At 38.9% G+C, this 26367-nt stretch overlaps 1 protein-coding gene across 1 annotated transcript; it reads right to left on the bottom strand.

The window, feature by feature from the left end:
- Positions 1–3609: 3609 nt before the first annotated feature.
- Positions 3610–26367, bottom strand: LOC111344314 (uncharacterized). The gene is made up of 9 exons (XM_088753821.1): positions 26284–26367; positions 19702–19876; positions 15797–16471; positions 14862–15149; positions 14422–14721; positions 13979–14278; positions 13537–13836; positions 13094–13393; positions 3610–6151 (listed from the first exon to the last, which is right to left on the bottom strand). The coding sequence occupies exons 2-9, from the start codon at positions 19706–19708 to the stop codon at positions 3831–3833; spliced, it is 4491 nt and encodes a 1496-aa protein (XP_088609947.1). The 5' UTR covers positions 19709–19876; positions 26284–26367; the 3' UTR covers positions 3610–3830.

The following is a 26367-nucleotide window of genomic DNA, read 5'->3' as shown; positions in this document are numbered from 1 at the left end:
CAAACTTTGTAATTTTTTATTTCTCTTTAACAGGGAAATGATCATAGTAAAACATAAATTTATCATCCACTACCTTGGGTCTTGCGCCTTGCGTACATGTAATTATTCGGTGGATGGGGAAAGGGGGGGAGGTGGGGAGGTGAACGAGTAAATGCAGTAACGATCTAGACTTTTACCTCATCATCACTGGGACTATCGCTCCACTCTCTAAAGAGCCGACCGAGAATTTCACTCTCTTTTACAGAAAAAGGAACTTAAGAGTTATGCTTTCAAGAAGCGGTCAACACGAGCACAAAATTAACATAAGAGGAAAGGATGAACAAAGATCTCAGGGAGAGAGGGAGGCGTTCGTGTATCAGTCAACCATTCCCCCCAAAGAGTTACCATCAAGTAATTTTTTCCTATAGAGTCAATCCATTCTCAAATGCTGGTGGGGGTTTCCAGAAAACGGCTGAGAAATGTGAACTTAAAGTGCACTAATTGTATATATCTTCATGAAGTCCATTTATTTCTGAGAAATCATTCCATACGCATAACCTAATTTTCCGACCCATGGAAATGAATAATTTGATCTTCACGACATGAATAGCTTTTAGTATTCTCCTGACTGGGAGAATCATTTAATGATTAATTCATCCGAGGCAAATGAGGTTTTGGCTTTATTATACATGTATATCATTGTCCTTCACTTTAAAGCTTTTCAAATCAGTATAACTTGGATATAAGAATGAAACAGCAGAAGAAAGTTATCCGTAAATGCGACTGAACTTTAGATTCACGGCTAAATACTTAAAAATACCAACGAAACGGTTGCTCGACCGTTTCACATTTGAAGCACAAACATCACGTGCCGATAACATTGCATATCAAGATCAAAAATTTTTGATATGGTGGCGTTGGTTGACGAAATAATCCAACAAGTCAAATAGATGCGTCCACTTGGAATTCATTGGCCGCTTCGTTGTCAAACCGCTGGGAAGTAAACCTGACTGAATAAGTGCGTACAACAGAGAGAAATTTTTGCAATCCATAGAATAAATGCATCTATTATATAGATACTGATGAAATACCAGGATTTTCCTTTTGCCAAAAAATCATATCTTCATCGCGTGTGGTGAAGATACTATTTTTATTATTCACGTGTACAGATAACGGTGTCGCCATGGTTACTAAAATGTTAAAGAATTTTTCTCTTCTCAATTAGAATTTTCAGTCTTTGGAACAAAAAATATAAGTATTGTTGTCATTAATTCTTCTTTATAATTTTATATCCGAGTTTCATAACATTCCTGTGACAGGCATTTTGTGATAGGTGATCATAGTTTAATTGCACTATTTTACTGTTTCGAAAAGAATAAAAAAAGTTGTGTTGTATGTGGAAATTTCCTGAGTATCTATAAAAATAAACAAAACATTACATGGCCGCCTGGGGATACGAATTTTCTCTTCTCCTGCTGAAAGTATCGCACACGAGTGAGCGAAGCGAACGAGTGAGAGATACTTACATAAGATAGTAATCTTTACAACCGACCATATAAATGTATACAACTGACAGAGTATTAAGTTTACAAACGACCGTATAAGTGCGGCGAAGGAGAGTAATCTTTTCAACCAACCAAACGTCGGGTTTGCTGTAGGGTTACGATCATTTTTACCGTGAACCGACCGAATACGTGCTCAGAACAGAAAAAGTAATTTTTACAAATAATTGAATGTCCTTTCAACTGATAGAGTATCGTGATTGCAACTGACCGGAAAGGAGCGTGTGATATAGACACAGTTATTTTGCATCCCCACAACTGACAAAATTCTATCTAAAATTGTCCCGAAAAAATCTATAGAAAAATTTGTTGTGGCAGATTTTGTCTTGTCTGTTGCATCCACATTAAAAAAACTGTCGAATTCTTTCAGCATTTGATCCGCTGACAAGACCGGTCGGTACAGTTTGCCAGTGATTCAAACTCCAATTTCCATAATCAGTTTACGATAAATGAGGAAGTGTTACCATTCACAAAGACGAAAATTGAACAGTGAACAAGGAACGATGGTATGGGACCGAAGGTACATTGGTGATCCACAGAACAATTACAAATGGCTGATGTTAACATGGAAAAAGGCCAGGGTCAAATTTTTAGGCACCCGCATCTTGAACTCGGTCGTAAAAGCAATCATCACGGACGATAAAGAGTTATATAATCTATTGAGGGGTTTATCAATTGGTTTTTTCTTTTAATATATTAGTTTTACCCTGATGTAAATGGCAGGTGCGATAGATATCTGGTATTTGAAGACCCTTTCAGCGCGTTGTCATCCGCCTTTTTGAATTCTTATGCAGATTACCGCCAGAATTTTGGTCCCAGAATCTCGCTCCCCTTTCCTGATTTCAGCCAAAACCATTACGCTGACCTGTGATGTGATAACAGAAATCAATGAAATCTAAACATTGAATTTTCCATTACTTAACTAGCCTCCACTCTGTCTTAACTGCCACGCCACAAGACTGTCGCACGTCTCATCGAGGTGAGCAATAAAACTCTCTAAACAACGGTCACGGACTAACCGAAAAACAATCGCAAAATTGTAAACTCTGTGTACCGTCCCGCCAAGACTACACAAGCTGGGGCAAGATATCCGGCGTGAGCACGTTAATAACAGAATAATTAAAAATAGGCTTCTCTTCGTAATGAGCGTCATCCCTCAAAGAACAGTTTTCAACCGAAAGAACTACACAGTATATTTGTGATTACACAGTTCTATGTTTATCATGGACGGTAGACCACGAAGTGTCTATCATTTGCTTTCATCACCGCGTTCGCGTTTAAAACAGTTGGGATACCTCACAATAAAACAAGAGCAAGATTTAACCTTTCTCCAAAATCCTTCTCTCGCGTGTCCTACGTATTGGAATAACTGCCGGGAAACTTAACCTTTCCTTCCTTACTTTACGATACACAGAATTTCGGAGGTCCGTTTGTAGACTCATTGCGCATGCGAAGTGTTTAAGCGCTGTGTGATTACGACTTGGTCGCCTGCATTTTCCTGCACTTTAGGTGATGTGCCTGTTTTCCCGCGCTTTAGGTAATGTGCCTGTTTTCCCGTGCTTTAGGTGATGTGCCTGTTTTCCCGCGCTTTAGGTGATTTGCCTGTTTTCCCGCGCTTTAGGTGATTTGCCTGTTTTCGTGCGCTTTAGGTAATGTGCCTGTTTTCCGGCGCTTTAGGTGATGTGCCTGTTTTCCTGCGTTTTAGGTGATGTGCCTGTTTTCCTGCGCTTTAGGTGATTTGTCTGTTTTTCAGCGCTTTAGGTGATGTGCCTGTTTTCCTGCGCTTTAGGTGATTTGCCTGTTTTTCAGCGCTTTAGGTGATGTGCCTGTTTTCCCGCGCTTTAGGTGATGTGCCTGTTTTCCCGCGCTTTAGGTGATTTGTCTGTTTTCCCGCGCTTTAGGTTATTTGCCTGTTTTCCCGCGCTTTAGATGGTGTGCCTGTTGTTAGATCTCACTGGCTCTTTAAAGTATTAAACTCTTTTCTCAGGTTTTGTTTGTACGATACTCATTGAAAAAGCGCTCTAACGATAGGATATTTCAACTCCTTCATAACCCTGCAATGATAAAATAACATTTGGCAGTAAACAGTTTATTTCGATCAAATCGAAATACGGAGAAAAAAAATCAAAATTACATCACCCTTTGAGAAACTACTTTTTTGGTCTACTTCAGACCACTTAAAATAAGGACATCTAGTGATACAAAATTAACTCTTTTCATTCCAAATTTTACATCAATTAATTCAGACAGTGTTCTCTAAAACGTTCAAAACGTGGTTTGTGTTTCTGGTCATTCTGAGTAAAGATTTACTGTTTGCATTTTCAAATCATGCAACTCTTCTTCTTGAAATCTTACAGTACAAAAAAACCTTTCTAGATATTCCATTTTTTCCCTACTGATCCCATTACCCAACAGATTTAGTGTGTACAGCCTACAGGACGGAGGCTGTAGTGCTTTACAAAGATTGGCAACACTGGTATCGGTGATCTGATTGCCCCACAGATCTAGTGTGGTTAGCCCATAGTGAGCGTGCTGTAGCGCATTACATAGACTGACTACACCGGCATCGGTGATCTTATTACCCCCAAGAAAAAGTGTGGTCAGTTTACAGCTTGGATGCTTTTGTACTTCACAGAGACTAGAAAACCCGGCATCAGTGATTTCATTGGCACAAAGACTGAGTGTGGTTAGCCTACAGCTTGGATCCTTCAAAGCTTTACATAGGCTGGTAACATTGGTATCAGCGATCTGATTATAACCCAGATTGAGAGTTGTTAATTTATATGAAACTAATCTACAAACGACGTCAATACATTCATTTGCGAGGTCACAATATGTGATTCCTAGTTTGGAGACACGAGAGTGTTCCTTTCCTAATGACTCACAAATTCGTTTTATTCCAGGCAATGACCGCGGCGACCTGGTTAGTTTCAACTTCTTTATTGACTCGAACTTTTCAGAACTTTCGTGTCCAGCTTCTTCTCCATGAACATCACTTACCATGTCCAAGACGAATGATGCTGCAAAGCAGTCTACATTTGATACATTTTCAAGAGACCAGTTGTTGTCTGGGTCGGAGCATACTTGAGGATGCTTTCTAATGTACTTCTTGCCAAATTCCTTGTCGTTGTATTCACTCAAGCATTTTGCTGCGAGAAGGTGATTTTTAGAGGATAAGACCTGAACATTTGCCATTAATTTTTCCATTAGTTCCTCGTTTTTCTTTTCGAACAAAATGCCAGCCATGAATTGGAAAACCATTTCAGAAAAACTTAAGTCTGGAATATGATTTTCGTTTACAAAGCAACGAGCAGCCAAGTATTCTTGAACGGTTAAATGGGTAAAGCTAAAGAGTTTAGTTGTTGTAGTCGAACTGGTCCTGAAAGGCTGACCACAATGAAGAAGACCACTACCCTTCAGATTTTCGACTTCTTCTGAATCGAAATGATCGAGTTTCATTTCGCTTTCATCAAAAGTTGCCTTTTTTTCCTTAAGCAGGTCAGCCGCTAATTTTGATAGTTTCTCTAGTGTCTTTTCGATGACGTTACGGGGCCCCACATCCTTAGTAATTGCCTTCTTTCTAAATTCTGACCCGACACTGTGCTTAAGTCCAAAGATCTCTAAAATTTTAGTGTAAATCTCAGTCATTGAGACAGGAAGGTGACCGTCGAGTTTTAAGCCTGGTTCCCTTTCTTCAAGGATATAATCCATTTCAAAGCACAACAGAAAACAGAGCATGGGAACGTGGGCAAAACTAACAAGATTCTCATTGTTCATGACATGCTTAAGTACAATGTTCTTCTTTCGCTCGCTTTTCTTGAAATACTTTTCAATGAACTCTTTGACTTGTTCTGGAGAAAATCCCGCGATTTCCACGTACCTTTTACAATTGAATACTCCCAACTTGTCGGATTCATCGGGCCGCGAGGTTATCAGGATGATAGCACCTTTCAAGATCTTTTCCTTGAGAAGTTTCGAACACAGTGCAGCCACTGGCATTTTTTCACTAGAGTCATTTGGATGCTTTTCTTCTGAGTTTCCAGGGATTTCATCCTGTTGTAAATACTCATCGTAGCCATCAAGGATAATCATAACTTCTTCAGGATACTTCAAAATGTACTCAATTATATCGTCATTAATGATACAGTTATCACTTAACACCGTAGAACAGTTTAAGACTTCTCTTAAAGTTTTGCTTTCATTTTCAAGCAAATTCAATTGACGGAAAGTAAGCAGATACACAAATTTTAAATTAGGGATTTTTTTGGGGGAGGTTTCTCTCGATTGAAGCAATCTGTTTTTCGCCCAATCGCGAATCAACTTTTGGCAAAACAGAGATTTTCCAATCCCTGCTTTTCCAACGACAACAATGGAATTGGGATTCTCCTCATCATCGCTTAAGCCAAGGAATATTTCGTCGTAGTGCTTAACTGGAATACCGCTGATCTTACCACTCGCCATGTGGGGTTCTCTACCATGTTGTATAAGAAGATTGGTGAATATATCCTCTGTCTTTGCGCTAACAATCGTGAAAGAGGAACGCAGTTTGGGTTGAAACTCTGTTTGGTCTGCTATGGAACTTTTCAATGCTGTTGTGTAGGAAGTAACGGCTAAAATAAAAAAAGGACATAATTAAATAGTAAAGGTGATCTGACTGCCTGCTTCTACTGTTGTATAGTTGTAACGTACTGCAGTAAAAAGGAAATTTGGCCTAAAATACAGAGGGGTTAATGAGCAGCTCTTGTTGATGCCAAACTTAACTTTTGACAAAAGGACTTGGTTAGAGTAAAGTTTGTACACTGTCAATTGACAGTCCGGGGACATGGCAGGAAAGTAATAGAATAGGTACGTGTATTATGCGTGCCAAAAAATTATTTCAATACAAAACTTCGCCACTTCGTACTCCGCGTACCTGTTGCTATGGATATACCTACTCCTATCGAGGTCAGAGCCCCGGCCGCGCCAACTCTTTTTTTGTTTTTGTTTCTTCATTTTCTTTTTTTCCTTTTTTTTCGTTTTAATTGAAATTACTCTTCAAAGGATATGTTAGATATGTTCAGAGTAAAAGTTTGACAACGTAGCTCTTACGTTCAAATCGATAATGCAGAGGTGAGGCTCTGAAAAAAAAAATTAATTTAACCCCCCCCCCAAAAAAAAAAAAACAAAACAAAAATGAATCCGTAGAAACCCGATCAGATTCGTTCAACGATGACCAGTGTCGGAAATGAACCAGGACGAGTCACATGGGTAGCCGGTCAAGTCGCCTGAGAGTCATCTCGCCCATGCAATTCACGTCACCCGGAACTTGAGTCATGTCGCCCGTAAATTTCAGTCATGTCGCGCGAAAAAAAAAGTCAAGTCGCCCAAAGAAAGAAATACTTAAAAGATCAGACTTAAAGACTTTAAATAGGCAATAAAGTTGAGAAATCTATATGACCAAGGCCGCGCTCTTTGTTTCCGACAACACCATAAAGATTCTAAAAGCGTTGCTATTTTAAACAACAAAGGAGAGCGTTGTTCCTTTCTAACAAAAAAATGAAGCGTTGTTCATTTAGTATGTACTCGTTTCGTACTCACGGACGTTTCGTAGGCTTGAGAAACTTTATCTTGGTTTCTAACAACACTATGAAGGCTTTGACTACACAGAAATCGATCATAGGATCAAAATTGAAGAAATCGAATAACTTAGGGCTGTACCCACTAGGGCTTTACCTCACATCCTTCATAAACGGAAAAATTTTTGAGCGAATACGTGGTAGAGAAAACAGAGTTAACGCAAATTAAAATGAGGCTATATTGAAATATGGATTATGCCGACGACATTGCTTTACTATCTCACTCAGGAGCCCAAATGCAGATCAAAACCAGCATTCTGGAAGAAAGGTCAAGAAAAAGTGGCCTTGTTATCAACACCGCAAAGACCAAAGTCATGAAGATTAACTCAGGTTCAAGGAGGAAGATCAGAGTGAATGACGCCGATATCGAAGAGGTGGAATCGTTTACATACCTTGGGAGCGTAGTAGACACATGATATTTAGGGGCCGACCATTTAACTTTTGAGGGGAGGGGGTGGGTGATTTTGAAAAAAATTTCCTGCAAGCGCTTGTTGGAAGAAAAAAATTGCATGCAGCCCAAATGTAACAGAAAAAATGTACCAAAAGACCGGAAAAAAATATCCTGCACAGCAGATTGCAAGAAAAAAAATTTCTTGATGACCAGAAATCACCCACTCCCCCCCTCAAAAGTTAAATGGTCTGCCCCTTAATAAAAGGCTTCCAAGGTAACATTGAAACATTTTCTGTCACGATCCGACACCTGTTGATTAAAAGAAAAGCGCGCACAGAAAAAAATAAGCCTGCGGACACTTGAAAAAAGAACAGCACTAGTTTAGGCTAGCAAAACTTGAGGTAATTCAAGATCAACACATGCTGAAAAAGAAGATGAGAATTAGAGAAAAGGACATACCGTATATGACCGAAGAATGGAAAAGGGCGATAAAACAAAAGGGGAAGTATGCGTAAATGTTTGCTCGTAATCGCACACCTGAAAACTGGGAGCTCAAAAGAAATTGGAGCAACCGTGCGACAAAAGAGAGGCGACGAGCCATCAAGGCATATTGGAGAAGGAAATCTGACGAACTTAAACAAAAGCCGAAGGAGTTCTATAAAACCTTCCAACCGTTCCTAAGTAAGAAGAGTAAAGAGGTTGAGAAAATAGCCATTGAGATTAACGAGAAAACAGTCACAAATCAGATCGCACTGGAGGAAGAGCTGTGCAACTATTTTTCAACAATTGCAAATGAAATCGGCGGTGATCAATTGGGGCAAGACTTTGAGAGACATCCTAGCGTTGCCGTGATGCGGCAAGCCTATCAAAACATACATTTCAGCTTCAACTAAATAAGGTCGGTGCAGTAGAAATAGAACTTCAAAAAAATTAACAGCTCTAAGGCCACTGGGTAGGATGGAATTGCTCCCAAGATCTTAAAGCTGTCAGCCAAAAGGATAGCACCATAACGGACTAGACTCTTTAACACAATAATAAGAAAAGGAGAGTGGCCAAGCACATGGAAGATGGGACAATGGACACCATTGTTCAAAAAGGGAGAGAGAACAGACCGTTTTAATTATCGACCGATAACGGTCTGAAACTCAATAGACAAGTTGTTCGAGTCATTGCTTTGCCAACAAATAACTGCAGACATGGATTCACACCTGTCCGGAAAAGTGGCGGCATATAGAAAACAACATAGCTGCGAGACAACTCTATTAAGGTTAACAGAGGATTGGAAAATGGCTGCCGATAAGAGAAAGTGTGTAACTGCATTATACACCGATATGAGTAAAGCATTTGACTCCTTGCACCCTGTACTAATGGTTCAGAAGCTCAAGGCATATGGTTTTTCAGGAACATCCCATAATCTTATGCAATCTTTCTTTGGCTCACGAAAAAACCGAGTAAAGTTACAAGACCAGTTTAGTGAATGGAGAGACCAAACAAGAGGATGTCTACAGGGTTCGTCCTTTGGACCTCTACTATGGAACCTGTTTCAGAACGACCTTCCGTTACACACAGGAACAGAGTCTCTTCATGCATGCAGACGACCAACAAATATACACCAGTGGGGACTCGGTCCAGATAGCTTTACAAAAACTCAAGAGCGAAACGCAAAAAGTGACACAGTGGTACACAAAGAACCTTCTCAGGGCGAACCCCAGTAAATACCAGATACTTGTCACCGATCCAAAATCCTCAGCAAAAGAGCCAGCAGAGGAAATAGCGATAGAAATTGAAAAAAAAGTTGAAGTAACATCTTCAGATCGTCTATCAATCCTCAGAGTGACCATTGATAAAAATCTATCATTCAGCGAACACATATGTGCCATCTGAAAGAAAACAAGCCAGAAAGTAGGAGTGCTAATGAGGCTACGCAACCTTACACCCTACTCAGCCAAGCTTCAACTCTACAAATCTGATATTTTACCGCATCTGACGTACTGTGACATTGTGTGGCATTTCTGCAAAACTGCTGATAGACGTAAGCTCGAACGTATTCAGAACGAGCACTGAGAGCAATTTTTAAATCTAAGGTGGACACGTACAGTACTTTACTAAACAGAGTCTCCCTATCAACTCTATATGAAAAGAGATTACAAAGCATAGCTACACTCATGTTTAAAGTTAAAAACGGATTAATGCCACCGTATATTACAGAAATATTCCAGTCTACCCATAAAGGCTATGAGCTTAGGAATGCTGATTTTAATGTCCCGAGGGTCAGAACGTCCCGTTACGGCAAACACTCACTTCGTTACTTCGGACCGTACTTATGGAGGAAGTTAAGCGTCAGTGATCGGGAGAAAACATCTTTAAACGATTTTAGACAAAGCATAAAGAAACGAAACCTGATCGAATTGTTAAAAGACACCTGCGTGGACTGTGAATTTGCTCATCAAATAAGATTTTATCATTCTGTATAATTTTTAGCCATCTAAAAGTATTATCGGTATGTAAATAAGGCTCCAGTTTTACATTTGAAATTTTACTCTAATGTGTAAATAGCTAATAAATTAATCTTTAAACTTCTGTAGGTTAAGTAACTAAGTAGTGTCCCCAATTAGTTTTTACACCTGTAAAGCTAAATACATTGACCCTTGAATAAAGTTTTTATTCAATCATTCATTCATTCACTTTCACCGTGACTTTTTCATCTTCACTGATCTTACGGAAAGAATTGTTATATTCCAACGACGATTAGTCTGCGAAGAATTATCTCTGCTCGGTTTCAAATGTCAAGAAAAGTGTAAGTTAATTCAAATGTATGTTTTGAAGTTGTAGTAGTCTGCTTGTTTGCTTGCTGTAATGGCGTCTGTAAAATCTTTCTTCCACCGAAAAATTGAAGTCAAAAAACATGCTTTTTCTAGCTAGACACAAGGGGATGTAATGCAACTTGAAGTAATCGAATTTCTTCGGTTTCTGTTGTGAAATGTACGGTAGAAATATTTAAATTGCTTGGACTTGCAAAGAATTAGCGAAAGTTTATTTACAGTGGAACTCAAACTTTCGCTCGGCTTAACGTCTTAAAACGAACAGATTGTTTTGGAGAATTTAGTCTGATATTAAATGAATGAAAGTTACATCGATAAATGTAATTGTTAGCCGCAAATACCTCTCTTTTTTACTTTCTTGCTTACTTTTTGAGGATTATTGAATTACAAACGGCATTGTAGGTCGTATGTCAATCTATTGAAAAACACATTTATTACCAAATCAATTCTTTTTTATTTGAGAGATCTAATTGATAAGTTAAATATCGCCTAAAGGTCGTAGCCGAAATCTCTGCTTACAAATGCTAACTAGCTAGCCGGTAAAACAAAATACATTTATGAGAGTTTGCAACGGAACTTAGGATGTACCAGGCAAGCAACTCAACGCGCAACGGATAGGATACGCCCCGCTGTGAGCGGGCCGAAATGGGAGAATACCGCTCGCTCTCGGAACGAATCAGATCGTAGGATTTGTAGAATCCCGCGCGCTCAGGAACTGACAAAAAAATAATTATGGGTTGTTTACCAAGAGTGAGGTCAAGATGGCTGGATATTGGCAGCGTTCGTCTCGGTCCATAAAAATGCGAAAAAGGAACGAGGCTAATATCCAGCCATCTTGACTGAACAAGCTTGGTTAATGATGATTTATTATATCGCAAAAAGATTACGCTTTAATAAGAATTAATGATTACTTGTTTACTTCGAGAGCCTGGAAATAAAGCCAGCTGTGTTTGTAGCCCAACAGACTCAAGAGCCGTTTTCTATTTTCTTTGTTTCGACTATCTTCTGCCACTTTTAAACGTTTCCATCTGCCGAAATTGTCCAAGAATTACAATTGTGGTTCTAATTTTTCATGCGCAGGATCAATGCGAGCAATCCCGAGCGGGCAAGATGGGCTCATCTTGCCCGCTCGGGTAGCCAATTAGAACACAGGATTCGCTTCATTATGCCCACGGGCGCTACGAGTGATGTAGTAAACAGGGTTACTACGCTAGAAGATCATAGGTAAGGACAATTAAGCAGGAGCTATGCCGGGGGTGTATATTCAGCGAGACAACACTTTCAGATCATTGGTAGGAAGGGAGGAAAAGGAGCTACGTCATGGGGTACATACACAGGGGTACTACACCTGAAGATCATAGGTAAGAACAGTCAAAGAGGAGCAATGCCAGGGGAGTATATTCAGCGATACAACACTTTCAGATCATGGGTAGGGGGGGAAGGAGCTACGTCATGGGGAATATACACAGGGGTACTACACCTGAAGATCATAGGTTAGAACAGTCAAAGAGGAGAAATTCCAGGGGGAGTGTATCTAGGAGTACAACAATTTCAGATCATGGGTAGGGAGGGAGGGAAAGGAGCTACGTCATGGGGAATATACACAAGGGTACTACACCTGAAGATCCTGTCTCATAGTTTCAGAGAGGAGTTATGCCTAGGGGATTATACTTTTGGGTTGCTTGTGTAGTATCAGGGAGGAGCTATGCCAAGGGGAGTATAGATCATAAACGGGAATTTGACATTGTATTATATACTTGAAAACTGGAAAATCACATGAATCAACGAATACATAGAGGATAGTTCTCTCTATTAACTATGCATAGAGTAAAAGTACTAAGTGGCCACTCACGCCACTCGTCATGACCGGAAGTGGTCAAGGGTCACTTGGCCGGAAGCGATCATAACAGATGATTATTAGCATGATCAGCGAAGAGCTATAAGGAGTAAAACCCATACAAACCATCAGGAGTTTAATGGAGCTTTAAATAAATAGCAATCTTCATCATTGACAGAAATTTGGAAGAACAAACAGGAATTAATCAGTAGTAGCAGTTGTCAACAGTCAGAAGTGAGGCACCATGGCCTCATGGTTAGTGCAAATGACTCCGGATCAAGTGGTAAGCGTTCAAGTCCTGGCCAGGACAATTGTGTTGTGTTCTTGGGCATTACACTTTACTGTCACAGCGCCCTCTCTTCCCCTAGGTGTTTAAATGCCGAGGGGAATTTAATGCCGTGGGGGTAACTCTGCAATGGACTAGCATCCCATTCAGGGGGGGAGTAGAAATACTACTAGTTGCTTCATGTTACAGAAACTGGAGTTAAGCGCCGTCTGATGGGCCAGTTGGCTCGTAAACAGACTTTGGCAGTTGTCAGTAGCATACATACATGTAGCCATTTTATTATTTGCAGACTGAGACACATTTCTTCAGTGTTTCTGAACGATCAGCTGCTAATGTACCAAACTAAATGAAGATTTATTTGGAGATTATTAACCTCAAAGGGGCATCACTAATCCATATTTATCATATTTATCATATTTATCTGTTCCTCCGTTCGTCCTTGTCTTTAACGTTAGTTAAAAACTGATGTAGTGTGGTGGTGGGTTTGTGGGCAAGGTAGATATTGAAGGGTTGTGAAGTTATCTACATTGCCCACAAACCAGTCACCACAACTTAAAACATCTATCATCTGATGCAAAACATGTTAAATCAAGGTACATACCAGTCTTTGTCTTAAATGTTCGGACATCTGGCTCACTGTCTCCTTGTTGGTTGACTGCAAACAGTTTCATTTCATACTCTGAGTTATACTCAAGATCAGCAATCTTGAAGTGAGTTTCATCAGTGTTTCCATACTGTGGCATTTCTGAAGATCCTGGTCCAAGTTGTTTTTTTTTCCATTCCAGACGGTAGGTTGAAGGCTGGAAATCACTACTGTTTGCCTCTGATGGAGACCAGTTCAGAGTGAACTCCTTGTCAACTTCACTTTCTTTATTTGTGATGGTTGGTTTACCAGGTAGACCTAGAAAAACATTATCTATGCTAATAATTTTTCTTACAAATTCCAAATCTATATCCACTTACATGTACATGTGTTATATCTCTTACACCACATATTGTAATGTTCTTCATCTGACGCATAATATGTCATTAAAAGGTACATACCAGTCTTTGTCTTAAATGTTCTGACATCTGGCTCACTGTCTCCTTGTTGGTTGACTGCAAACAGTTTCATTTCATACTCTGAGTTATACTCAAGATCAGCAATCTTAAAGTGAGTTTCACCAGTGTCTCCATACTGTGGCATTTCTGAAGATCCTGGTCCAAGTTGTTTTTTTTTCCATTCCAGACGGTAGGTTGAAGGCTGGGAATCACTACTGTTTGCCTCTGATGGAGACCAGTTGAGGGTGAACTCCTTGTCAACTTCACTTTCTTTATTTGTGATGGTTGGTTTACCAGGTAGACCTAGAAAAATATTATCAATGTTAATTATTTTTTCCTCAAAATTCCAAATCTTCTACTTACATGTACATATTTTATATCTCAAACACTATTTATTGTAATGTTTTTCATCTAATGCATAACATGTTAATTACAAGGTACATACCAGTCTTTGTCTTAAATGTTCTGACATCTGGCTCACTGTCTCCTTGTTGGTTGACTGCAAACAGTTTCATTTCATACTCTGAGTTATACTCAAGATCAGCAATCTTGAAGTGAGTTTCATCAGTGTTTCCATACTGTGGCATTTCTGAAGATCCTGGTCGAAGTTGTTTTTTTTTCCATTCCAGACGGTAGGTTGAAGGCTGGAAATCACTACTGTTTGCCTCTGATGGAGACCAGTTCAGAGTGAACTCCTTGTCAACTTCACTTTCTTTATTTGTGATGGTTGGTTTACCAGGTAGACCTAGAAAAACATTATCTATGCCAATAATTTTTCTTACAAATTCCAAATCTATATCCACTTACATGTACATGTGTTATATCTCTTACACCACATATTGTAATGTTTTTCATCTGACGCATAATATGTCATTAAAAGGTACATACCAGTCTTTGTCTTAAATGTTCTGACATCTGGCTCACTGTCTCCTTGTTGGTTGACTGCAAACAGTTTCATTTCATACTCTGAGTTATACTCAAGATCAGCAATCTTAAAGTGAGTTTCACCAGTGTCTCCATACTGTGGCATTTCTGAAGATCCTGGTCCAAGTTGTTTTTTTTTCCATTCCAGACGGTAGGTTGAAGGCTGGAAATCACTACTGTTTGCCTTTGATGGAGACCAGTTCAGAGTGAACTCCTTGTCAACTTCACTTTCTTTATTTGTGATGGTTGGTTTACCAGGTAGACCTAGAAAAATATTATCAATGTTAATAATTTTTCTTTCAAATTCTAAATGTATATGCACTTACATGTACATACACTATACCTCAAACACTACCTTTTGTAATGTATTTCAGAAGCATAACATGTTAATAAAAGGTACCTACCAGTCTTTGTTTTAAATGTTCTGATATCTGACCCAATGGCTCCCCATGTCCTGACAGTAAAGAGTTTTACTTCATACACTGAGTCATACTCTAAGCCAGTAATCTTATAGTGAGTATCATCACTGATTGTTTTGTTACATGGAACTGCCGTGGATTCCTTACTGTTTTTTTCCCACCATTCTATACGATATTTGAGGCTGAGATTTTCAGGGTTGTTGTGTACTTCTGACCAAGTCACAATGAACTCTCTGTCAACTTCACCATCTGCATTTGTGATAACTGGCTTACCTGAGAAAGTTGATTGATTTTAATCTTCTATTCAGAAATATTCTTTTTAGAAGTATTGAATTTTTTAAAAATATAATTTTGAACTACACATTGACCACAACAGGAGATTGAAATTTATCATTTTGTTTTAAAAAACTGGGCCGGTAACTAGCTATTTTTATTGGCTTTTCAAGGAAATTTAACTGCTATTTCACCAAAACCTGTGACTAGATAGATAGATAGTTAGATATATAGACAGATAGATAGATGGGATAGATGGTTTTATTCAAAAACTTAGCAGCCAAAGGGCTGAATTACATATTGTTGTTACAATACTAAGTAAAGATATATATAAAAACTAGACAAAAAAAATTTACGAAATGTATCTAAAATGTGAAAAAATAATCTATACCTGTATATATATGTATATGTAAGTGTATAAATTTTTACTGAAGTTATACAACGTTGTTTTTTAATTTTTTAGAAAATAATACTTGTCTCCTTTAATTTCAACAAATGTTGTGATATCTATCACATTACTGGTTTGAAAATACATCATACAGTGTATTGTTAAAGTAATCCTGCTTGTTTTGACCAAATTAATCCCTGAGAGCAAATTGTGTTTGATTAAATTTGGAGCTGAAAAATAAAAAAGACACTTAACTCACCTAAAAGTTCCTCAACATTTAAGTTCTTCCACCAGATTGGAACAGGTGGGTGTTCTTCATTATCCTCAAAGTTAAGAATTCCAACTGCTTGTAGTCGTTCGTTAACTTCTTCCAGTAAAACAGTTGAGCAATTCTCTTTAGAGCTGGGTGGATTGTCATTTTCCCAGTCAACTTTCCCTGCTACATATTCATACCTTTTTTCTCCAATAAAAAAGAATTGGGATTCACTTTGCTTACAACCTATCCTGGGTTCAAGATCTTTGAGGATACTGGAACTTCTATGTTTGAAGAAGCGACCCTTTAGCTCAGAAGAGTGTGTATTAATGAAAATCACAACCAATCCAGAAGAAACATGATGGATATTGTTTTCCTGCACAATACTTGATAGTGCAAGCGTTTTTGATTTTGATTTTGATTTTGGTTTTATGAACTCCACGTGATATTTTTCAACATCGCATTTCTCCTTTGGAATAAGTTTGCTGCTTGTTAGGATAAAGTACTTGCTCCAATCATCGGTTCTGACCTCAGGATCATAACACAAACATGCCCCGCCTACAACTGAGGTACCATCAGCTTCATCCTCTCGCGTTATCTTGCAAAGGGCTTTCCGTCTCTCTCTTTCTCTCCTGGCCAGAGAGTCTGATGTTGATGCAGATAGCTTATTACGAACGTCTTCTGAAAAAATATAGTACACATTAACATACATGTACCATGACCAAATACACAATTAAAATGCACCATGGAAATAAGTTGCATCCACATACCAAACAGGTATGACAAGAGACATTCAATTTAACGTTACAGATGTCAGACTCCTGTAGCCTTAAACCTCAATGCTATTTATATAATACTGAGGATTTAGCAAATGGTAAACACCACAGCGTACACTATTGAGTTATGGATGCACGCGGGAGGTTGCTAAGCACGAAAGAAGCGTAAGAGTCGCTCGAGGCGATAGCCGAGAGCGACTCTAGCTTCTTGAGTGCTTAGCAAACCTCCCAAGTGCATCCATAACTCAATAGTGTACGCTGTGGTGTTTACCATTTGTTTTATAACATAACATTGATACATTGTAGCTAAAGAGTTCCCTTTTATTTAACAAATCTTACGCGACCAGAAAATACAAGCCCGCGCAGAAAAATAGTCTTTGCATTTGCACACGTCAGCAGCGTACACCCATGGGCAAATGGGGGACGCCAAATTGACCAATCAGAGCGCGCGCTTTACTTTGGTTATGTTATAAAACAATATGCAACAATGATAATAATGATGTTGATAAAGAGTAATTTAAAATACAGCACAATAGGTATTATTTTACTATAAATTGTTTCGAGTATTGTAATTAAAGTAAATTATAGCAGTCAGATTGTTTTGAAGAAGCTCCGAGGAATAGCTACTAACACTGACCTAGAAAACTACCAAGTGAGTTCATTTGTTAATTATTTCATCACTTTGTTTGATTTGTCTTGATTTGTTTTTTTTTTCTAATACAGCTAATTTATTAAGTTCTACATTGTCAATCATGCTCATAATTTAGAAAGGCTGAAAGTTTCTAAAGAAACTGTGGTCCTGCATCGGTGGGGGTAACAGGGTAATTGGTTATATCAACTAAGTTGAAATAGTAAATTGGCCACCGTAACGAATAAAAAAGCTGACGATTCGAGCGTTAGCCCATCGTCAGAACGAATGGAGGAATTGTGGGTTGTACGTTGATCAACGTACTGTTAAGCAACCCAAATCTGAAACCCTACTTCGCTTAGCTGAACTAGTACTCACACCTAATTTTTTTTTCATTCGGGGATAACTTTTTCAAACAAACCAACGGCGTAGCCATGGGTACCAAAATGGGACCCAGCTAGGCCAATCTATTTGTAGGTTTTATTGAACACCAATTTTTTAGGCAATACGTTGGCCCCAAACCTGAACTCCACGGTCGCTACATCGACGACTGTATCGGCGCTACCTCCTCTACCAGAGAGTAGCTTACTCAATTCATAACCGCAATCAATTCTTTTCACCCGGCTCTAAAATATACCAGGGAAATTTCCGACAATTCTTTGTCCTTTTTAGATATCAAAGTTTCAATTGAAGGCAACGGTTTATCCACTAGTGTGTATTACAAATCTACAGACTCACATAGTTACTTGATGTATTCATCTTCGCGTCCATCTCATGTCAAGAATTCCATTCCCTTTTCTCAGTTTCTAAGACTTCGTCGTTTATGTAGCGATGACCCTGATTTTTCGCACAAATCAGATTCAATGTGCCAGTTTTTCGTGGTTACCCTGTTTCTGTCGTTCAAGCCGGTCAACACCGCGCCCAACTTATTAGGGACCTTAAGATACAGACGTTTCCGAGGCGACGGCGACGTGGAGACCGATTAAGATTGGGGTGAGATTGACTGCGCATGCAGCCCCGCCGTCGCCCTCACGTCGGCGACGTGAGATCAGTGAGTTTGCCGTCGTGGTGAAAACGTGAGTTGATCTTGTTTGTTTTTTTTTTTAATATACTGCCAATTTTGTCACTTGTATTTAAGTAATTGCATTATCACATTTCGCACAAATCATCACACGATGTCTCGGCCAACTCAGGAGACCTTTTGTTTCTCTCTTTAGGTTAAAGTGACCGAGCCAACACAGTGAAGTCCAAATCGTCGAGGTAAGTTTTGGGCACGTACGTATACAGTATTTGAATTCTTAACATAAAAGGGAATTTTTGTTTGCTGCCATTCCCTTTATCAATTCGTAGATGCACCTCGAAAACGTACACCTCAGATCTATGGAGATTTTCATTTGGATAATTAGGGTTTTAAGACTGAAATATATCCTACACGAGGAGGTGGCGGAATTCTTCAAACGTAACCATGCTACGACAAAAAAGCCTCCATTTATAAAGCGAAACTCGACGAACTTCGAAGAAGTCGCAAAGGCAGGCCGTCATCAGAATCTTAACAACTTCAATTATGGCGCGAAAACGGCAACCTCTGACCCAGTTTACCTGGGTTGTCACGTCGCCATCGCCCCGAAAACGTCTGTATCTTAAGCTCCCTATTGATCGACAGTCAGCACTACAAACGTCACATAAAGAAAATTCCGACCGCATTCCATTCACTCTCACGTTTCACCCTCACAACCACTCAGTAAAACCATTATTCATAAAAACTTTAAATTACTTCAAAACGATCCAGAGACTGGCACTATCTTTTCGCAAACTCCACTTATTTCATTCAAACGCGACAAAAACATAGGCAATTTTTTGGTCAGAAGTTCATGCCAAACTAATGACCAACCCGGCACTTTTAAATGCGTTCGCGCACGATGCAAAACTTGTCCCTTCATTCACAACGCTGAGAAAATATCGGGACCCAAGCGATCCATTAAGATCACCGATCACTTCAAGTGCACCTCCGCCAACATTATCTATTGCATAACTTGCACTTATTGCAAAAAGTTATCCATCGGCGAAACAAGAAGACGACTCGGTGACCGATTCCGAGAACACCTTCGCGAAGTGGAAAGGAATGACAAGGACGCATCTAAACCAGTCGCTAGACACTTTAATTTACCCAGTCATTCTAAACAACATATGGCTTTCTGGGGTCTTTCCTTACATTTAGGCAACACGGAAAGCCACAAAAACTCTTGAACAAAAGTTAATCTTTCAAATCGGCACTCTTAATCCCACAGGGATCAACGAACGCTTTTCATTCCACTAATTTATACATGTTTTCCCCGTTGCCATGTTCCCACCAATGGCGTAGCTCTGCTTTCTGCATATAAAACCACATACAACCCACAATTCCTCCATTCGCTCTGACGAAGGGCTAACGCTCGAAACGTCAGCTTTTTTATTCTTTACGGTGGCCAATTTACTATTTAAACTTAATTCATAATTTAGAAACTTACTCAACATTCAACTAGCAGTTGTCATTCTTCAATCCTGTCTTGGACTGCACATCATTGACACTAATATTACATGTAATTCAGGCTATGGCGGATGGTTACATGATACAGTGAAGAGTTTGTTCTTTTCTTAATAAGATGATGGATGTCTGTCAACTCTACACTGTAAACACAAAATCTGAGTAAAAAAGGAATAACATTGTTAGAAAATGTTTGTAATGAAACCCAAAGTTACAAAAACCAGTAAAAGAACTATGAGGGAGAACTAAGGGTTTGTATATTAAAATCCTAAGTGATTATAATAATAATAATTTATTATTACATTTGATATAGCGCTTTAACTATTAAAATATTCTAAAGCGCTGTACAATATTAAAAGCGTTCTGAAGAAGAAAGATAAGTCTTCAACTGTACTTTAAAAAAGTCATAGTTCATATAGTATCTAAGGCTAGATGGCATAAATAATACTAGTAATAAGAATATAAAATTACAAATTAAAAGCTTTCTTAAAAAGATAAGTCTTTAACTGTACATCAAAAGAGTCAATGTTCCTACAGTTTCTAAGACTAGATGGCAAGGCATTCCATACTGTTGGTCCAGCATGGAAAAAGACTCGATCGCCAAGAGTCTTCCGTGTCACCCTAGGGATTAGCGGCAATGTTTCAGAATCAGACCGCAGGCTGTATCTAGTTCTAGGCTTTACAACAGGTAGTTCAGATAAATATTGTGTGGCCAGGCCATTCAATGTTTTAAAACTAAAAGCGCAATCTTAAATTCTACTCTAAATTACACCGGCAACCAGTGAAGTTCCCTAAGTACCGGAGTAATATGAGTAGATTTAGGAATTAAGCATGTAACCCGAGCCGCCGCATTAAGAACTTTTTGAAGTCGATTATATTGATATTGCGGAAGCATATACAAACGAGCATCGCAATAACCTAAATGTGATGTAACAAATGCATGAATTAAACACTTTGTTGATTCCGAAGACAAATATTTCCTAATTTGCTTAATATTATAAAATCCCAAAATGCCTTACTACACACCTTTCCTATATGAGTACTCATTGACATATGGTTATCAAACCATGCGCCAAGGTTTCTAACATGCTTAAGGGGTTGAATGTCACAGTCACTCAATTAAATTGAAGGAATGGTAACCTTAGATAACCGCTGCGACGAAATAATGACTAGTAAATCTGTCTTTGAGTCATTAAACATCAACCTGTGTGAGACTAACCAAGCCCTAACATCAGCTATGCAGTTCTCAATAGCCTTAGTCTCTTGATCTTGAGCAGCAGACGAATCTGAACGAAACAACACGTGCAACTGAGTATCATCAACATACCCATGAACTGATGATTACCTCGAGTTTCTTTTAAAAACAGACACAACTTATATAAGTTTACTAGTACCTATGTTGCAACTAGTACCTATAGGATGCTTGTTTCAATTATCTACATGATACGGTCTTTAAGCTAGTTGTAATCCATAGTTTTTGACAGCTTGTGTGACTAAGGGAGGTTGTTCTATAGTAACCACAATAAAGGAAATTGGAAACACACATTATCAGGGTAGATGCTTTGATTTCCTTCTTTAAATACAATCAAAGTTCTCATCAGAGCTTAAAAATTAAGATAGAGGAAAAGATCACCTATTAAAAATATACACACCTAAAATGTAAAACATTCTTCCAAGTGCGATGACATCATTCTCGAAAAAGGAAAGTTAAATATTCCAATTACAAAAGTACGGTAAACATAATTCTTTGGTTGTTAGGCGCATTATTTTCTTTGAGAAAATCTGTTCTCTCATGGAACATTACTACCTACTCCTGGGGTGTGTTTCATAGCTGAGTGTTTTATAAGAAGTCAAGACGATGACTGCTGTTTATTGACTTTGGTAAGATGTGGTGCCCCCGAAAAGAGCCGTATTAGAGTGTGTCATATAACTGAATGCATTTTTACTGATCTTGTTTTCCAACATCCGTTTTACTGTCATGTTTGTAACTGCAGTTAGTGTGAAATTTCTTTTCAAGCTGCGATGGCCAAAGAGAAAGAATTTTTATGAGTGCATTTTACAGCTGAATAAGTACAGTACTTTCTAGTAAGAACTAGAATCTCCTTTGAACCACAAATGTCTGAAAATCAGGACACCATTTTTTGGTAACAGAGCAGAGTATTTATTTTGGTTTGGGGTAACACCAGGTGGTGTCCGCACTCTGATTGCGTTGCATCATGGTCGTAAAACAAAAATTGAGTCATTTGCATCTCGACGCGTTGGAGTGAACATCTTCGGTGGCAGCGAGATACGGTGTGAATATATGTGGATTGTAATTGGGATTCATTGTCTGTTGCAATGCCTTCGAAAATTAAACGTCTGACAGGCCAACTTGACTCCTGTCTTTCCTCCATGACGAATTCGTTCTTTGGAGGCAAGTGACGTTTTACAGAGATTCAAAACTGCAATCTGCCTAAGAATCTCGACACAAATGGCAACAGTTACACTCGCAACCAATGGCGGGATGAATAATTTCAAAGTCAGTAATTATATTCCTAGACGCGAGTTATTCAACTGTGAATTGACCATTGACATACAAACGCATATCAGAGAGACAGAGACCTTGTAATAGAAGAACTTTTTCCACCGAGCGTAAATACGGGAGTTGTAAAAGGAGAAGCTCCATGCCTCCTAAGAACGAATTTGTAGTGCTCCACGTTTAGTAAAAACGTGCAGAGTTTCAAAATACCCTTCGAGAGTAGAGGAAACCTATATGAGGGTTTTGAGAAACGTATCTCTTGAGTTATTACTTCAGGAGAGAAGCATACTCTGAAGCAAAGAAAATAGCGCGCGCACAGAAGAAAATATTACCTTTTCTAACGCAATCGCATCTGGCTTTGCCAAACCTCAAGAACATACAGATAGAGAATTTTGGCGCCTCAGAACTGACCCTTATTATCACATCACGAAGGAAAGTCATTAAAATAATCCTAATAAGAGGTAAAATTTGAGGGTAGAAGATTTAAAAGCGCTAGCGAATGGTAGGAGACGTACAAGCCTATCACCACCTTTCAATGGTAGACTGCCTTTTGCTTTCCGGCTTTCCGGCTTTCCGGCGTGTCGCCTCACGCAAGTAGAGGTTTTCATAGATCAAGTGACTCTTTTCATCCCTCTAATTAAACTGTTCTTAATTCAATAATCAAGATAGAAGATTTTATACCACACAACACTCGTGATTATTTAGTTTTCCTTCACTTAGGAAAGTAGATTTGCAGTTGTAACGCTATGTAACGCGACACACCAAACACAACAATGGGCCTTTTCGCTTCACAAAAGGGTCTGAAACACTATCACTTAAAATGCATAAAACATTTGTACCGTTGAAGCGCGTTTGAGCGCGTTTGGTCAAAGCTGTTGAAGAAGGATCAAAGTGGCCATAAAAATCTTTGAAAGGCTTCAAACTACGACGTACAACGAATTTGACCAGCTCGAAAACTGGTCTCAAATTACATGCTAAAATACAGTGCTTGCGTTTGTCCTTGAGAACGATGTAATACTTGACAAATACGCACGAAAAATACTTCGACACATTCAAAATATATCACATTATATTTACTTATAATGGAAGGAAAAAGAAACGGCCTAACTTTTACGGGATATTCAGTCAAACTCTACCCATTTCTACCGCTTTTAACGCCATATTGAAAATTACTCTACCACAATGCAATGCAATCGGAGTGCGCACATCTTCTGGGGTAACACTCTCAATGATAGGATGGCTCTTCTGCATTTTGATTGGCTGTCTTTTCCATGTGTGTAAATCTCATGACATTTTAAAATATCCTACATTCAAAAGGGAAAAGAATCTTAACATCTCTCTCTATTTTCTTAGAACTCTTTTTTTCTCTCTCAGAAGTTCATATGCAGTAACGATGAATCAAAAAAATTGATGCATGCTTTTTACCTGAAAAGAACTTCATGTGTTGCTCCGCAGAAACTCTACCAGGCGTTGAGTGCAACTCTACATAATTTCGCCAATGACCTGATGTGCTAATGATGTACCGAAGCACAGTCCACGTTGACTGTGTAATTCGTCGACTAACGGTTTCTTTTTCGAAGGCCACTACGTGTAATTCGGTGCAGGACCCAGCTCTAAATCTAGCCTGTTCCTACCGTTTATTTTGGGAACCGGCCGTAAAACAGAGTTCGATAATAGAAGCGGAGCAAATAAAGCAGGGAAATTTTGTTCCCTCTTTTCTTGCTACGTTGCTTTTATCGCACTGTTTACTTCCACGCTTCCTTTTAGTGAATGAACGCCTAAAACAGGTTTGAGTTAACAGAAAACAATTTGCAGTCGCTCCTCCCAACATATTGAACTGCAGATGTTGTTTGCGTTGACCACTAGGGCATCTTCCAACGTGAAATCACGTTTGACTAAATTCCTCGAGCTCAGAGATCTCACTTTTTTTTGTTATCTAGTTCAGTAAGGGTTGACTCCCGTGAAACTTACTCTATTAAAGCATATGCAAGCCATAATTAGCAACGGCGAGCTACGGCAACTCTCGCTAATAACTAGCCGACATGTTGGAACTACAACGGTCAAACGAGGGGCATGCGCACGGGCATTAATTTCAGCCAGCCGCGCGCCAATTTTCCCGCGCAAAATTTCAAAGGAAATATGGGACAGCTGCTGCCAGTCCTTTCACTGTCGTCACCAAATACTCGCATTAAAAAGAAAACTTGATACGTTAATAGAAATTTGTAAAAGGAAACAAAAAAAGGGAAAAGAAAAACGCTAGACCAAGAGAATATCAATTCTCTTGTCGAGACACACATAAAGCGTCCTCGATTACGGGTTTCTGCTGATTTACCATTGTTTTGAGCTTTACCATGCAGAAGAGTTACGGCTTTCAAACACCGAACTTTATAATCACCCATGTGATTGTTTAAAAGAAAACTTAGTTTTGTGGAAATTTGCTTTGCGGAGTCTACAAAACTGAACAGTTTAAACCATTTCCCATCCCCAACATAGCGCATTATTTCACTCTTTTTTTGACATATACGTGTACTTGAAGCAAACATTTATGAATAGCGAGTTCTGACCGCTTGGTCATACAAAGGCCGTGAATTTTTCAGTTTTCATTTGATAGTCGCGGCTTTGTTCCATGCTATTGTATAGTCGCGTCGGTGATACGACCGCTCAAGTCAAAATTAGAATTTCAGAGCTGTCTCCTCTGAATTCGCTCTATGGGAGGAGTTATTTGACTTGGTTAGGTATGAGGCTTATTTGAAAATCAAGCTGAAATCGGACCGAATAGAGTCTTCTGTTTTAGCAGCACGGTTACTCTATTTCACCTGGCAAAGCTTTATAACCTTCTTATTGGATTGTGTTGAAAATGTCATGCGGATAAATTAAGATAAGAAGTGCAAATGACGACTGGATAGATATCAAATCGAAATAACATGTGAGAGGATGATGCAAGGAGAAAATGAATAAGAAAAACATCGAACACAGGTAAAAAAGGAAGCTATGATTAGAAAGTGACCAATACAGAACTTCTATTTGATGACTCAAGTACTAGAATTTTGTCGGAGAAAGAGTGATTACAATTTAAAAGTTTTGGTAGCCCTTCCTCTTATTTCCTTTCGTTAGTCGTATCTAGTCCAGAGAAGTTCAAAGCCGAGTTGTCATCGTACACCCTATACTCTTCAAAATTCTTCGTATGATCGTTAGGCATAAAGGTTAGTTCAAGGGAGGGCTGGGTAAAGCTAAGGTTTTGCTGTCTTCTTTTCACGCAGTCACGGTTCTGCATGATTGTTATCAATTGCGATATCGGCGATTTTAAGTGAATTAGACACCGCTGTAGGCCGCAAGACGAAAACCGAAAATCTAACCATCATCAACACGCCTTTTTTGCCGAAAATAATCTCTCTGTATGATTGTTATCAGTTGCCGCCACGTGTACGAGCTCAGGTTAACTAGTCAAAGAGCTCTTGATTGTGGGACGGGTAACATTCAGGAGCCATAAGGAGGTACAAGTGTTTAGAAGAGACTAATCGTTTGGCCAAATTTTTCACCAACACGAAAAATGACAGTGAAACGCAATGGAAATAATAATAATAACAATAATGGAAAACAAGGATCAAAACCGAAAAAGCGCCATGAATAATTATCCAAATCGAGGAAAAGTGGCGGAACAACACCACGGAATGACAAAAACCGAAAAGCGTCTTTTGCGTTCATAAAAACCGAAAAATCACCGACCGAAAGGAAATGTAGGATTTCATAGGTGGTGGAGACTAAAGCCATTGAAAAACAAAAACATGAACGCAAAAATAATCAGTACCGAATAAATTGTGTGCCCTATCATCCCCAACCTCCCCTCCCTCCTCATTCAAATGTCAGTGGAAAGAAGATAGGTGAACGAGATTAAAGTTATTATATGATAAGTTATGCACGCATAGCTCTAGAGATTACTTCAGGAACACGTCTGCCACCAAAACTAGCGTCTTTAATCTACTGATAACTCCCAGAAGATAACAGACATTGAAAACCAAAGAGTAACAAAGATAAATCTTCAGTTACCTGACGATAAATTGTTTTCCTCTCAGAATCAAATGCAGTTTCGAGTGCGGCAATGAAAGACTTCCGATGCGCCCTGCCTTTCTT

Source organism: Stylophora pistillata, chromosome 3 (genome assembly GCF_964205215.1).
Source record: "Stylophora pistillata chromosome 3, jaStyPist1.2, whole genome shotgun sequence".
NCBI lineage: Eukaryota > Metazoa > Cnidaria > Anthozoa > Scleractinia > Pocilloporidae > Stylophora > Stylophora pistillata.
This window is presented reverse-complemented; position numbering and strand designations above follow the sequence as displayed.